Source organism: Danio rerio, chromosome 3, assembly GCF_052040795.2.
Source record: "Danio rerio strain M-AB ecotype USA chromosome 3, GRCz13ab, whole genome shotgun sequence".
In the NCBI taxonomy this organism is placed as follows: domain Eukaryota; kingdom Metazoa; phylum Chordata; class Actinopteri; order Cypriniformes; family Danionidae; genus Danio; species Danio rerio.
Window position 1 is genome coordinate 58,426,565 of NC_141023.1, and position 13,436 is coordinate 58,440,000.

At 33.9% G+C, this 13,436-nt stretch overlaps 3 protein-coding genes across 3 annotated transcripts; 1 reads left to right on the top strand and 2 right to left on the bottom strand.

Annotated features, from left to right (window-relative positions):
- Positions 1-308: 308 nt before the first annotated feature.
- On the bottom strand, positions 309-1,301 carry hbae1.2 (hemoglobin, alpha embryonic 1.2). Its single transcript, NM_001365350.1, has 3 exons — positions 1,172-1,301; positions 883-1,090; positions 309-800 (listed from the first exon to the last, which is right to left on the bottom strand). Exons 1-3 carry the CDS (start codon positions 1,264-1,266, stop codon positions 672-674), a joined length of 432 nt encoding a protein of 143 aa, NP_001352279.1. The 5' UTR covers positions 1,267-1,301; the 3' UTR covers positions 309-671.
- Positions 1,302-4,428: 3,127 nt separating this feature from the next.
- Positions 4,429-5,417, top strand: hbbe1.3 (hemoglobin, beta embryonic 1.3). Its single transcript, NM_001365263.1, has 3 exons — positions 4,429-4,577; positions 4,668-4,890; positions 4,983-5,417. The coding sequence occupies exons 1-3, from the start codon at positions 4,486-4,488 to the stop codon at positions 5,109-5,111; spliced, it is 444 nt and encodes a 147-aa protein (NP_001352192.1). The 5' UTR covers positions 4,429-4,485; the 3' UTR covers positions 5,112-5,417.
- Positions 5,418-11,550: 6,133 nt separating this feature from the next.
- Positions 11,551-12,265, bottom strand: hbae1.3 (hemoglobin, alpha embryonic 1.3). The gene is made up of 3 exons (NM_001365351.1): positions 12,136-12,265; positions 11,847-12,054; positions 11,551-11,767 (listed from the first exon to the last, which is right to left on the bottom strand). Exons 1-3 carry the CDS (start codon positions 12,228-12,230, stop codon positions 11,639-11,641), a joined length of 432 nt encoding a protein of 143 aa, NP_001352280.1. The 5' UTR covers positions 12,231-12,265; the 3' UTR covers positions 11,551-11,638.
- Between the last annotated feature and the right edge of the window lie 1,171 nt (positions 12,266-13,436).

Below are 13,436 nucleotides of genomic sequence, written 5' to 3' on the forward strand. Positions count from 1 at the left end.
TTTTATGAAATAAATATGCTTGCCTATGTAAAGGTTTTTAAGGGGCAAGTTATTTCATTATTATTGTAGAAGTTTTTTATTAGTTTTATTCTTGGTTTTATTTGAAATGCCAGAATTTATAGTATATCTTATAATTATATAAGTATTGAGTTCATAAACAGAATTAAGTAGTCTACAGTATTTACATTTTTTAAAAATGTTATACTGTACCACACCTGTCTTTTAACAGTTGCTTTATCTCACGTAATGTCAACAAAAAATTAAAACACATTTTTCTGACATGCAAAATTAAATCATACACCACATGCTTTTAGTTAAAGGTTTTCAACACAATTTATTACTGTCTCAAAACATAACAGAGAGTTTGGAGCACAGTTAAGTGTGGGGTAAGTCTTATAATTTGTGTCCATACTTTCACAGCATTATGTTCATTGACCAGTATACAGAATTAGGTAGCCTATTTAAGTTTTTATGTTAGACTTGCCATACTTGTCTGTCAACAATTCCTTTATCAACAAACGTAAAGTCAACAGCATTTTAAAACACATTTTCCTGACAAGCAACAAAAATAATGTAATGAAATCATACACAACAGGCCTTTCGTTAATGTTTTTCATCATAATTTATTGTCTCAATACATAACAGAGAGTTTGGAGCACAGTGAAGTGTGTTTATCTGTACTTCTCAGACATGGCCAGAGCCAGAGCTGAAAGGAACTTGTCCATTGCAACATGAGCCTCAGGAGTGAAGTCGGCGGGGAACAAAGTGGCCAGAACCACGAGGATGTTGTGGGACAGAATCTGCAGGAAACACAACAAACCAAATTAGTTTACAGCCACTACGAAAGTATCAAACTTGAGAACAACTGTTGATAGCGCTCACCTTGAAATTGGCGGGGTCCACACGCAGCTGGAAAGCATGGAGCTCACTGAGGTTCAGGAGTCCGGCATTAAGGTCATCGATTTTGCTGACAGCCTCAGCAACGCCTCCCATCACAGTCTTGCCGTGTTTCCTCACTGGGGCAGAGCCTGGGCTCAGGTCTTTCCAGTGAGAGAAGTAGGTCTTGGTCTGGGGGTAGACAATCAACATCCTAGGCAGAAACAAGACTATCAGAGACAGGCTTGAAGAAAACACAATGTTTAAGCGTATAACAACACATTAATTGCCATACCTGGAGAGAGCATCGTGTCCGATGTCGTCAGCCTTTCCAGCGATCTTGGCCCACAGGGTTTTGACGGCAGCTTTGTCTTTGGCAGAGAGACTCATTGTGGAAGGATGACTTTGCAGCAAACTTCTGTGTCTGCTGCCTGGAGGACTGGCTGTTTTATACTGCTCACAGGAAGCAGGGGGACCTCTGAGAGGCCCATAGTAAAGCGACAGATGGGGCTCCTCCCAAACAGTCCGCAGACATGCTTATCTTACACCCAGTGTTTGGAGTAAGTTGCTTAAAAAATAATTCATTATTAATCACATAATTAAAAATATTATTTAAATGACTTTTCTGATGACTTTTTTTCCTGAAAAGTATCTTATAGTTATTCTATAAATACACTGTAAAAAAACATATGATGAACTAGTCATGACGGGATATGTTTTAAGTTCATTGCAACTCATTAATCTAAGTAAATCATGTTTTCTCTATTTTAAAAGTTGCACAAGCTCTTTTAAGGCAGTTTAACTTAAGTTCAGTAAACTCATAAGGTTAGTTTGATTCAGCTTAAAAATGTAAGGCAACAATTATTTTTTACAGTGTAATATAAGTACTTGACTCAATAGTTAATCCCGTTAATTAAATTTACATTGTCATGAACTAATTTCTCAGGTATTTTTTTCCTTAGGAATCCAATTGTCTTATATATTTTCATTTAGTTTTAAAAAATATAATTTATTATTATCATAATTATTTTGTTTTTGTATAGCAAAAATTATATATATTATAATATATATATATATATATATATATATATATATATATATATATATATATATATATATATATATATATATATATATATATATATATATATATATATATATATATATATATATATATATATATATATTATAAGTAGCTGTAATTAAATGTACTAAAAATAAAAACGAATCCCTTTACTTTGTAATAATTATACTCTCAGAAATAAAGGTACAAGAGCTGTCACTGGGGTAGTACCTTTTTAAAAGATACACATTTCTACTTGAAGGGTCCATATTGGTACCACTCATATATTAGTACCAACAAATTTGAAGAGGAACACTTTTGCACTGTTTAGGTATCTAACATGTACTCGTGAGGAATTAATATGGACCTTTTTGGTAAAAACTTGTACCTTTTGAAAAGGTACTACCCCAGTGACAACTCGCGTACCATTATTTCTGAGAGTGTACATGCAAAACACCAGGATTGTTTAAAGAATATAGCCTGCTTATGTCTTTAAACATATTTAGTCCCTTTATACAGGATGTAAAATATCTTTTTTTTTTTTAAAAAATGACGTTTTTTGAGGGTGTAACTGGAACCGGTGAAAGAAAATAAATAAGATGCAGGGGTTTGTGGCAGTACTTAAATTACACTAAATGAGTGGGAATTTAAAATGGACCACATTTACGATGCCAGAGCAGTTGAACGTGCAATTACAAAGAATATGCATGCATTTACACTCACGGCAAAAACATACAATAAGCAATAAACTGCTTTTACTCAGTTTTGTTATAAAGTTTGTCCCTTTTAACTGAATTTTAACAATTTGAACAATGTGTGCTGTTTTCAGTGTATTTTTGCAGGGTCTGCAAAAGGTTTAACATATGCCCTAAACCGGTTAAAGAAAGACACACCCAAGGCTAACCTCATTAAACAAGATCTATAGCAAAAGTAGATCACATGTTTAGGTTTTGAATAAAATTTTATGCAGGACACATGTTTCTACATGTAGCCTATATGTTTTATAGTAAATTAATGGCATTGTGGTATTTCAGATATACTTACAGATATTTTTTTTAAATTCAAATTTGAACTAAAATTACTTTAAACTTACTTAAAACAACTTGGCTAGGCTAACTTAAAAAAATACAATAAAGTTAGAAACAAGGTTAATAACATTAAACATAACATCAAAGCATAAAATAACATAAAAACTTATGTTGTTGTCATGATGTTTATATATATATATATATATATATATATATATATATATATATATATATATATATATATATATATATATATATATATATATAAACACACACACTCTCTCTCACACACACACACACACACACACACACACACTCTCTCACACACACACACACACACACACACACACACACACACACACACACACACACACACACACACACACACACACACACACACACACACACACACACACACAGTTGAAGTCAGAATTACTTCATATATATATTACCCCCCCTTCTTTAAATTTATTTATTTATTTTTTTAATATTTCCCAAATCATTTTTAACAGAGAAAAGTTGAAAAAAAATACCCAAAAAGTTGTTAAATATATATATATATATATATATTTTAAGATTAATATTATTAGCCCCTTTAAGCTATATATATTTTTTTGATACAAAACAAGCCATTGTTATACAATTACTTGCCTAATAACCCTAACCTGCCTAGTTTACCTAGTTAAGCCTTTAAATGTGACTATAAGCTGTATATTAGTGTCTTGAAAAATATCTAGTCAATCATTATGTACTGTCATCATGGCAAAGAGAAAATAAATCAGTTATTACAAATGAGTTATCAAAACTATCATGTTTAGAAATGTGTTGAAAAAAATCTTCTCATCGTTAAACAGAAATTGGGGAAAAAATAAACAGAGGGGCTAATATTTCAGGGGGCTAATAATTCTGACCTCAACTGTATATATGTATATACATACATACATACATACATACATACATACATACATACATACATACATATATATTATATTTTGTGTAATAAACACGACGGTAGAAACAGTTGCAGGTTTAAAAATTGTATAGATTAAAAATAACTTACATGAAGTATTTTTAAAATGCTTTCATTGATTAAGAGTTCAGTCCATCTGAAAAAAAAAGCGTTTTATTAGGCTGTGTTGTTTAGCCTCAATTGTGGGATGTTAAAATATTCAAATGCAAAAAACTCTATATTTTTTCCTTTTAATATTTTATTATGTTTTACCATGTAAAAGGCTGTCAGAATGTTTTTTTATATCATTAAATTGTTTGATTGCATAATATTAATAAAATTAACTTTTTAGACACAGTCTTTGTAGATATTACTGGAGAAAATAAGCTGGTTGAGATATGCATCTTTTGGGTGTATGTGCTTGAACCATCCCACAAACCCATCACCCAATAGCCTGTAAAGGGGTGTGGTGGTGAACCTCGTTTAAAAGTTCCACAGTGAACTCTGTCTTCACAGCACTCTTTAGCTTCTGTTTAAGACACTTAGTCTGAACATCTAAAGTCGAAAACATGGTTGTGTGGACAGACTTCGAGAAGGCCACCATTCAAGATATCTTCGCCAAGGCTGACTACGATGTCATTGGTCCTCAGGCTCTGGCAAGGTAATGAGTCTTGGAGCTTATATTCATAACACTAACATAAGGCAGGAGACTGGTTTCGAGACAGGGCTCTAATACAAAAATTTTCATTAGGTGTCTCATCGTGTACCCCTGGACCCAGCGGTACTTCGCCAAGTTTGGAAACCTCTACAATGCCGCTGCCATCCTGGGAAACCCAATGGTTGCTGCCCACGGTAAAACTGTGCTCAAAGGTCTGGAGCTGGCAGTGAAGAACATGGACAACATCAAGGCCACCTATGCTGATTTGAGTGTGCTGCACTCCGAGAAGCTCCACGTAGATCCCGACAACTTCAGGGTAAGCTGACATAGATTACAGATGTTTTTAAGAAAGTCTTTAGGTATCCATGCTGTGTGTCGATATAACCCTACTCTTGTGTCCTCTCACAGCTTTTGGCTGATTGCTTGACCATCGTTGTTGCTGCTCAGATGGGTGCTGGATTCACACCTGAAGTTCAGGCCGCTTTCCAGAAATTCATCGCTGTCGCTGTGTCCGCTCTGGGAAGACAGTACCACTAAATACAAACACAGAGAGATTATAATGTTTCCACTAAAGAATGTGCTATTCTGAGTTGAAGCAAATAAATATTTCACTGTTCATTTTATCCTGTGTCATCCTCTGTTTCTTGATTTAACAACAAATTTCAAGCCTTGGTAGGAAATGTTGTAAACAGATCATTATTTGACATAATAGGTATTAACTTTGTGCCAATCCTAAACTCATTACCTGTTTTTGATCATTTGTGAGTTTTACATGCTGAATCTGTTTGATTTACATGCATACCCTATAAAATGTTCATACAATAAAGTAATTTGAAATACAAAAAAAAGAAATATAAGTATGTAAAATAAAGTTTGATCAATCTATTATCAATTTATAAACATAAATTTTGAGTAAAACAGTTTTTATTTCCCAAAAATCAAGTGTCCATGCATATACACATCATGCAACAGTGGAGTCAGATGCACTGCAGGTCTGATTTTTTTGTAACCTGTAGTATTTCCATAATTTTTTTCAAATATGTTATGAATTGTCTTATATTGGAAGTAAACAGATATTTAACAATGTTATCAACAAAAATAAGGCTTTAAACTAAAACATAACTTTCTTGTGTGCTGTAAAGAAATCAGCTTTATCTAAAACTATGTTGTTCCAAATGTTGACATAATATAACTGAGAGAATTCAATATGAAGTAGAATAAGGATGAACTCAATAAATTGTTACAGTCAGTAGTAAAAGTTTTCCATGATTTGCTAATAATGCTAATAGGCTTCTACATATGAGTTACTACTATTGTTATTATTATTATGTTTCATTCTAAATTATATTAGTATATCATTGTTTTTAATAATTAGGCTGATATAAATAGCAGAACATCATTAAAAACCCTTCACAATATTGCATGTTGTCGGTTGTGGCTTTATGTCTCATTTTACTTCTTTGTTGCTTGATGCTGATATTATATATAAACTGTTATTGAATAGATTTTAGTTCTTCAAAATTTTTTGAAAAATGTTTTAGTTAACTTTCCCAGAGATGGGTTGCGGCTGTAGGGGCATCCGCTGCATAAAAAAACTTGCTGGATAAGTTGGCGGTTCATTCCGCTGTGGTGACCCCAGATTAATAAAGGGACTAAGCCGACAAGAAAATGAATGAATGAATGAAGGTTTTAATTAACATTTGTTTTAACTAAAATAATTACCTCTTTTGCATTGTTGGATCTGGATTCTCCATCTTCATTTTCACAATACACAGATTCTGAGTTTCATGTTGGACTAGTTTGCTGGCCAGTCAAGCACTGGGATATCATGGTCCTTAAACCAGGTATTAATTCTTTTGGCATTGTGAGCAGGGGTCAAGTGCTTCTGGAAAATTGAATCAGTATCTCCATGAAGAGTGGTCAGCAGAGGAAAGCATGAAATAGATGACTGCACTGACATTTGACCTGTTAAACACAGTCGACCAAAACCAGATGACATGCTCCCCAAACCACCACAGACTATAATTATACACTCCATACTCTGGAAACTTGATTTCCAAATTAAATACAAAGTTTAGTTTAATCTGAAAAGAGGACTTTGGCCCACTGAAAACAGTCTTCTCCTTAACCCAAGTAAGGTACCTCTGACATTGTCTAATGCTTCCTTCTGCTGACCAGCTTCATGGAGAAGCTGATTTGACTTTCCAGTAGGACCTGGCACTTGATCTACCATTTTTATGATTATGATTATGATGATGATTATTATTATTATTATTATTATTATTATTATTATTATTATTATTATTATTATTATTATTATTATTATTATTATTATTATTATTATTATTATTGCTATTGCTTTTATTTCTGATATTGTTATTGTTATTATTAGTTTTAAGGACCATGGTATCCCCGTACTTGATTGGCCAGTGTAAGGATCCAAAATATCAGACCCTGAGAACGGTTATGGAATTTCATGAGACAAGATGCAATGTTCCAATGCATTTTCTAATCTGAGAAGTGATGAAGAAACCAACTGTTCCACTGTTCTATTCAAATCACTGTTGACAATGCAAACACAGGCTGGAGAAACAGAGCTACTCTACAGCAGGGGGTAATGCGAAGAAGTCACCATTCCCCTACCACCTAAACCCCCCTTCTTGACCCTTATGTTACCTTCTGATTAGAGCACATTTCACATAAAATGTTCAAGGTTTTAACATGGTGTATCTTGCAGCACTATATTCACGTTTGGTATAATTTTAAATGTCTCTGTGTGATTGGTAAAGTGGTCTTAATTTTACAATAATATTTTACTGGTATATGTTGATTTGGTTTTTGACTTCTATAAGATCTTGATAAGATGCTCTCCCTCCTCAGAGATGGTTAAGTCCTCAAATTCACCAGGCCAGGGTTTCTGTGACACTTCTATTGTCTTGAATTTATGGCTGTTTGTTTTGACTTGAGTATATAAGGTAAGATGTGCTTTAGGACGGGGGAGATCTTGTAAAAAGACACCCCATTGCAGCATCTCTGAGACTCATGCTGCAATGTACTTCTCTGGTCAGGTATGCATCTATAATTCTTTGAGTTATCTTTGATTAATGGATGTCGTATTGTTAGTCTCATCTCTGAATTGGCTTCCTGATGATTTAATATGTAATTGGCAGAATACAATTTTACCTGACAAATAAAATGTTAAGTTTTGATTAATTCTGGAGTTTTGCGAATTCATTGTATCCAGTAGATAAGAGGAGTCTTCATTACCTTTATTGTATGGCATAATTGAATTGATTAATAGTCACATATCATTATACGTAGGCATAGAGGCCTATAACATGTAGACCTTTTAATCATTTAACCACTGGAAGTAGCAAGTTGTATGGGCTTGGCTAAGGATCTGTTTTTTTAAGACTAGGTAAGCGTTAATGCGACCAGCTTATTCAAATATAGTTAATCTTGCATCCTCTGACTATTTTCAGAGTGACAACATATTGTCCGTGAGAAGATGCGCAAACCCGGGGTGTAGAACTCTGAGCGATGTTGGTCCCTAATGAACGTACAATTAGAATATTGGACCTTAGAAAATATCAAAACTCTAAATTAAATCATAAATGATGAATGTGATCCGTTCTTACAATTAGAAATACAATCTAAATTTTAGGATCATTGAAATTGGAGTCAGATTGAATTCGGAGCTAAAAATCTAATATAAATAAATTCTAATAAATAATAAAATTCTTTTCAGAAGCACTAGAAAAGGCTTTCATGCATTAAACCTTTGACCATGCTGTTAGTTTCATCATTGGGGTAATAGATGGACTCCTACACCAGCAAGCTCACCTGATCTAAAACTCATAAAGAATCTGTGGGGTATTGTGGAGAGGAAGATGCCAGACACCAGATCCAACAATGCAGAAGAGCTAAAGCTTGCTTTCGGAGAAGTCATAGCTTCATAACACCTCAGCATTACCACAGGCTGATTGCCTCTATGCCACATCATATTGCTGAAGTAATTTATGCTAAAAAAAAAAAAAAAAAAAAAACCCTGATTAAGTATTGACTGATTTGCATCATGTTCATACTTTTTGATCATCTAACATTTCTGCAATCATTTTTTACGGGTCTTAAGCAATATTGCAATGAATTTTAAGGTTTTATTAGCTGTAAGCCATATTCATAAAAAAAAAATTAAATAAATAAATAAACACTTGAAATATATCAGTTTGAATTATACAATTAACAAGTTTCTTTTTTTTATTAAATTACTGAAATAAACCATCTTTCAATTATATTTAATTTTTTTGAAATGCATCAATAAATTGTTCATTATTGGATGTGTCTGTATTTTACTCAATTTTCAGTTAAAACAAATACAAAATACTTAGAAGAAGGAGATAATTACACTGAAGAAACATCATGTGTGAAGTACCACAAACATTAAGTGTGAATGAGTTACAGTAGCGGTGTCAAACTCAATTCCTAAAGGGCCGCAGCACTTCACAGTTTAGTTTCAGTCCTGCTCCAACACACTTACCTGTAGGTTTTAAACAACCCTAAAGGACTCAATCAGTTTGATCAGGTGTGTTTAATTAGGGTTGGTACTAAACTGTGCAGAGCTGCGGCCCTTCAGGAACTGAGTTTGACACCTGTGAGTAACAGAATCATGTTTAGGCTTTCAAAAAGAAAATGGATTCACAAAAATAAAACTGTCTCTACCCTTACTACACTACCAGGAAAATTAGGGGTTATACAAGCCTATGCTCTCAAAATTTAATCAAATGAGATTGTCATACAAGGCCAGAAATGGTGCTAAATTCTAATGTTGTTTTCAAACCAAAGTTAAAGGTGTAGATCATAGATCTCAAACTCGATTCCTGGAGTGCTGCAGATCTGCACAGTTTTGCTCTAACCCTAATCAATCACAGCTGATCAAAATAATCAAGGTGTTCAAGACTACTAGAGACTGACTTTTAAGCAGGTGCGAGTTTGAGGTGGCTGGAGCTAAATGTGCAGAGCTGTGGCCTTCCAGGAATTGAGTTTGAGAACATTGGTGTCAATAAGTCTTTTTCTCCAACATTAACACTATAAAAAAACATGGTTGCCTTCAAATTTTAAGCTGAATCAGATTAACCTTATGACTCCATTGAACTTATATTATGTTAAACTGACTGAAATCTGCTTGCAAAATGAAGTTAGAACGGTCCCACTTTATATTAAGTGGCCTTAACTACTATCTACTTGCATCAAAAAATAAATACAATGTACTTACTGTGTTCATAATGTATTTGAGAACAATTGTGGTGCTCTTGAGTTGGGATAGAGGTTGGGTTATGGACAGGTTTGGTGGTATGGGTAGGTTTAAGGGTGGGTTAAGGTGTAGAAAATGGTCAGCAGTGTTTTTACAAATGTAATTACAGAAGTTAACAGATTTAAATACATACAGGTATTTAATCAAGCATAAGTACACAATAAATACATGTATTTACACAATAAGTACATTGTAACAAACTATTAGTTCCTGTGTAAGTACATATTAGTTAAGGCCACTTAATATAAAGTGGGACCGTTAGAACATGATTAATTTAGTTTAATAAGTTACAATGAACTACAAATTATATAAAATTCTAAAAAAAATATAAATAAAATATGTTTTAATGCAATATTTTAAAATAAATATTGCACATATAACATTTTAACTATATGTGAAATCCCAATACAAACTTGTATGACATCTTTAATTTGCATACATTGCCATATACTTTACATTTCTATGTGGGATATAAAGTAGACTTAAGATAGTTTTCTCTATAACTTTCAGACACCAACTACTTTGAAGTCTTTCTCTTTCAAGACCTAAAGGCATACTATTATTAAAACCCATAAATACGGTTACATTTACTTGGGTTGGTGGTAACCCTTCACTTCTTTTAAATCTAACCAAGAGTTTTGCTGTTACTACTGATCCAAAGTCTTACAGCTCTCCTTACAGCCAAAAGCTAAAACATCACCAATAACAAACATTAAAAATATCAGACACATAGCGTAGTTTAATGTTTAATGGTTTAACTTCAAATCAGGCATTGCTTTCCTAAAATAACTAAAATAAAAATATAGGCCTAGTTTTTCCCTCCTCTTACATCTGCCGTGTTTGCCACAGGACTCTACTTTTTCATATATGGAATGAGCATGTGTAAAGTAAATCAACTAAACCCGGTCTCCCCTATAAGTGAACTGTAGGAGATCAGTCGAAACTCTTTGTTAAAGTGTCAGGACATCTTCTGCAATTAATATTAAAATGTTGGCTACTTACAAATATAATTTAATTTAATTTAATTTAGGTTAATTTGATCATAGCGCAAATACAGACGGCTAAACTTAGTATAAATATTAATTACAGTTTTTTTTTTAACTTGAAGTCAAAGCACACGTTTACGGTTTAGCCTACACAATCAAACTTTTTTTGATGGCAATTATTTAATTAAATACAATTGCGTTTGAAGTGTTGAGGTTAAGTAAACAGCCTATACGTTCATACTTCACCACAATAAAGTAATTGTCCTTTTTAATATTAAAAGTTAGACCACGGAAACTCAGCTATACCACAGATAAAAATATAACGTTTTAAATCTTTGAACGAATTGAATTCTTTGTTTTAAATTCTGGCAATTCCAGTTCAATTAGTCAATGTTACACTACTTTTTCTCCCTGCCTCAAATTATTGGGTTAATTGGTTTATATGCCCTTTTAAAGGTTTTAAATTGCAATGCATTATTTGCTTGGTTTATTTGTATATATGTTTGTGATTAAACTGCTTAAAGTATAAGAATGCAGACAAGATGTGTTCATATTTGAAAAGTGTTTTTCTGCAATACTGTTAGTTTGCACAATTCGTTTCTTGCCATTTTCCTTACATAAATTACAAATAAGCAGACATGTTTAAGACTTGCAAAAAAGCACAAAAAAGAGGTGTAAATATTTTTTAATAATTATTTATTGCATCACAATAAGACGGAATGTTCGTCTGGTTTGACGCGGTTCGACAGGAGCACAGTGAAGTGTGTTTATCTGTACTTCTCAGACATGGCCAGAGCCAGAGCTGAAAGGAACTTGTCCATAGCAACATGAGCCTCAGGAGTGAAGTCGGCGGGGAACAAAGTGGCCAGAACCACGAGGATGTTGTGGGACAGAATCTGCAAACCAAACAAATCAAATTAGTTTACAGCCACTAAGAAAGTATCAAACTTGAAAACAACTGTTGATAGCGCTCACCTTGAAATTGGCGGGGTCCACACGCAGCTGGAAAGCATGGAGCTCACTGAGGTTCAGGAGTCCGGCATTAAGGTCATCGATTTTGCTGACAGCCTCAGCAACGCCTCCCATCACAGTCTTGCCGTGTTTCCTCACTGGGGCAGAGCCTGGGCTCAGGTCTTTCCAGTGAGAGAAGTAGGTCTTGGTCTGGGGGTAGACAATCAACATCCTAGGCAGAAACAAGAATATCAGAGACAGGCTTGAAGAAAACACAATGTTTAAGCGTATAACAACACATTAATTGCCATACCTGGAGAGAGCATCGTGTCCGATGTCGTCAGCCTTTCCAGCGATCTTGGCCCACAGGGTTTTGACGGCAGCTTTGTCTTTGGCAGAGAGACTCATTGTGGAAGGATGACTTTGCAGCAAACTTCTGTGTCTGCTGTCAGGAGGACTGGCTGTTTTATACTGCTCACAGGAAGATACACCCAAGATCCCCCTCACACCCAAAGATGACTTATCAAACTTTGGGAAATTGCCAACGCTTACTCGTGATACAGCTCACTTTGCAAACTTGTCTTTATTCATTATATTTAACAATTGTCCAGTTGATGACTCGCTCAATAATCAATCATACGTGTGCTAAATTTTATTACGAGACACGGGAGTTAAATTGTTCAAATGTACTGTTAAATTTACTTTGTTGGAGCTTTGGTTCCTGCACAACCACATGCAGCTACTGTACAGGCTGCTAAATTTCTACACTTATTTCTTGCTTTTCCGTAGATACTTGATCTGCTCGTTTTTCTTTTCTATGCGGCATTTTCTTTTTCTTTCTTTCTTTCTTTCTTTCTTTCTTTCTTTCTTTCTTTCTCCCGCGATTTACGTAATGCAATCAAATTTGTCTACTCGTGTTTTATCTTTTTCCAATTTATTTGTTTGCCATTTAAATATTTTATGATTTGCCACGCCTTATTGAGAAAAGTGTGTTATCTTAGTTATGACTTAGTATGGTTATCGAAAGAGGGTCTTGTCTGTGGGCGAGCGCTCCCACTTGGAAGTGTAGATAAGTGGAGCGCACAGTTCACTATTTTCTAACACATCTTACGTGCAACTTTATCTGAAAGTAAAAAGACGTAAACATTGTCAGTGCTGGTAGGCCTAATGTGTGAAAAGTACACAGTATTTTAAAAACTATTATTTCTTCTACATCTACATCGTGTTCGTATGATGTGCTTTAAATCTACTTTTTTCTTCTGTGAGTAGAGTGACTACATAAAATATAAAGCTAGCATTGAAAAACTGCCGTACAATGTGTATTTCATTTGTCGACAAAATACATTTGATCAAGATATGGGCCTAAATATACACTGTAAAATCCAGCTGTCAACTTTATCATATGAAATGAGTGTAGTTAACTAAAATTTACTGAAAGTTAATTCTACTCATTTGAAAAGAGTTTTGAACTCAGTGCTGAAGGTAATGAGTTAATTAAACACCTCATTACTTCAACTTGAATGGAGTAAGTTCACAATATTGATTAGTTTATTTTACTCAAATGGTTTGTAGCAACCGGATTCCTCAAATGGTTTGAGTTTTCTTCATTTATTG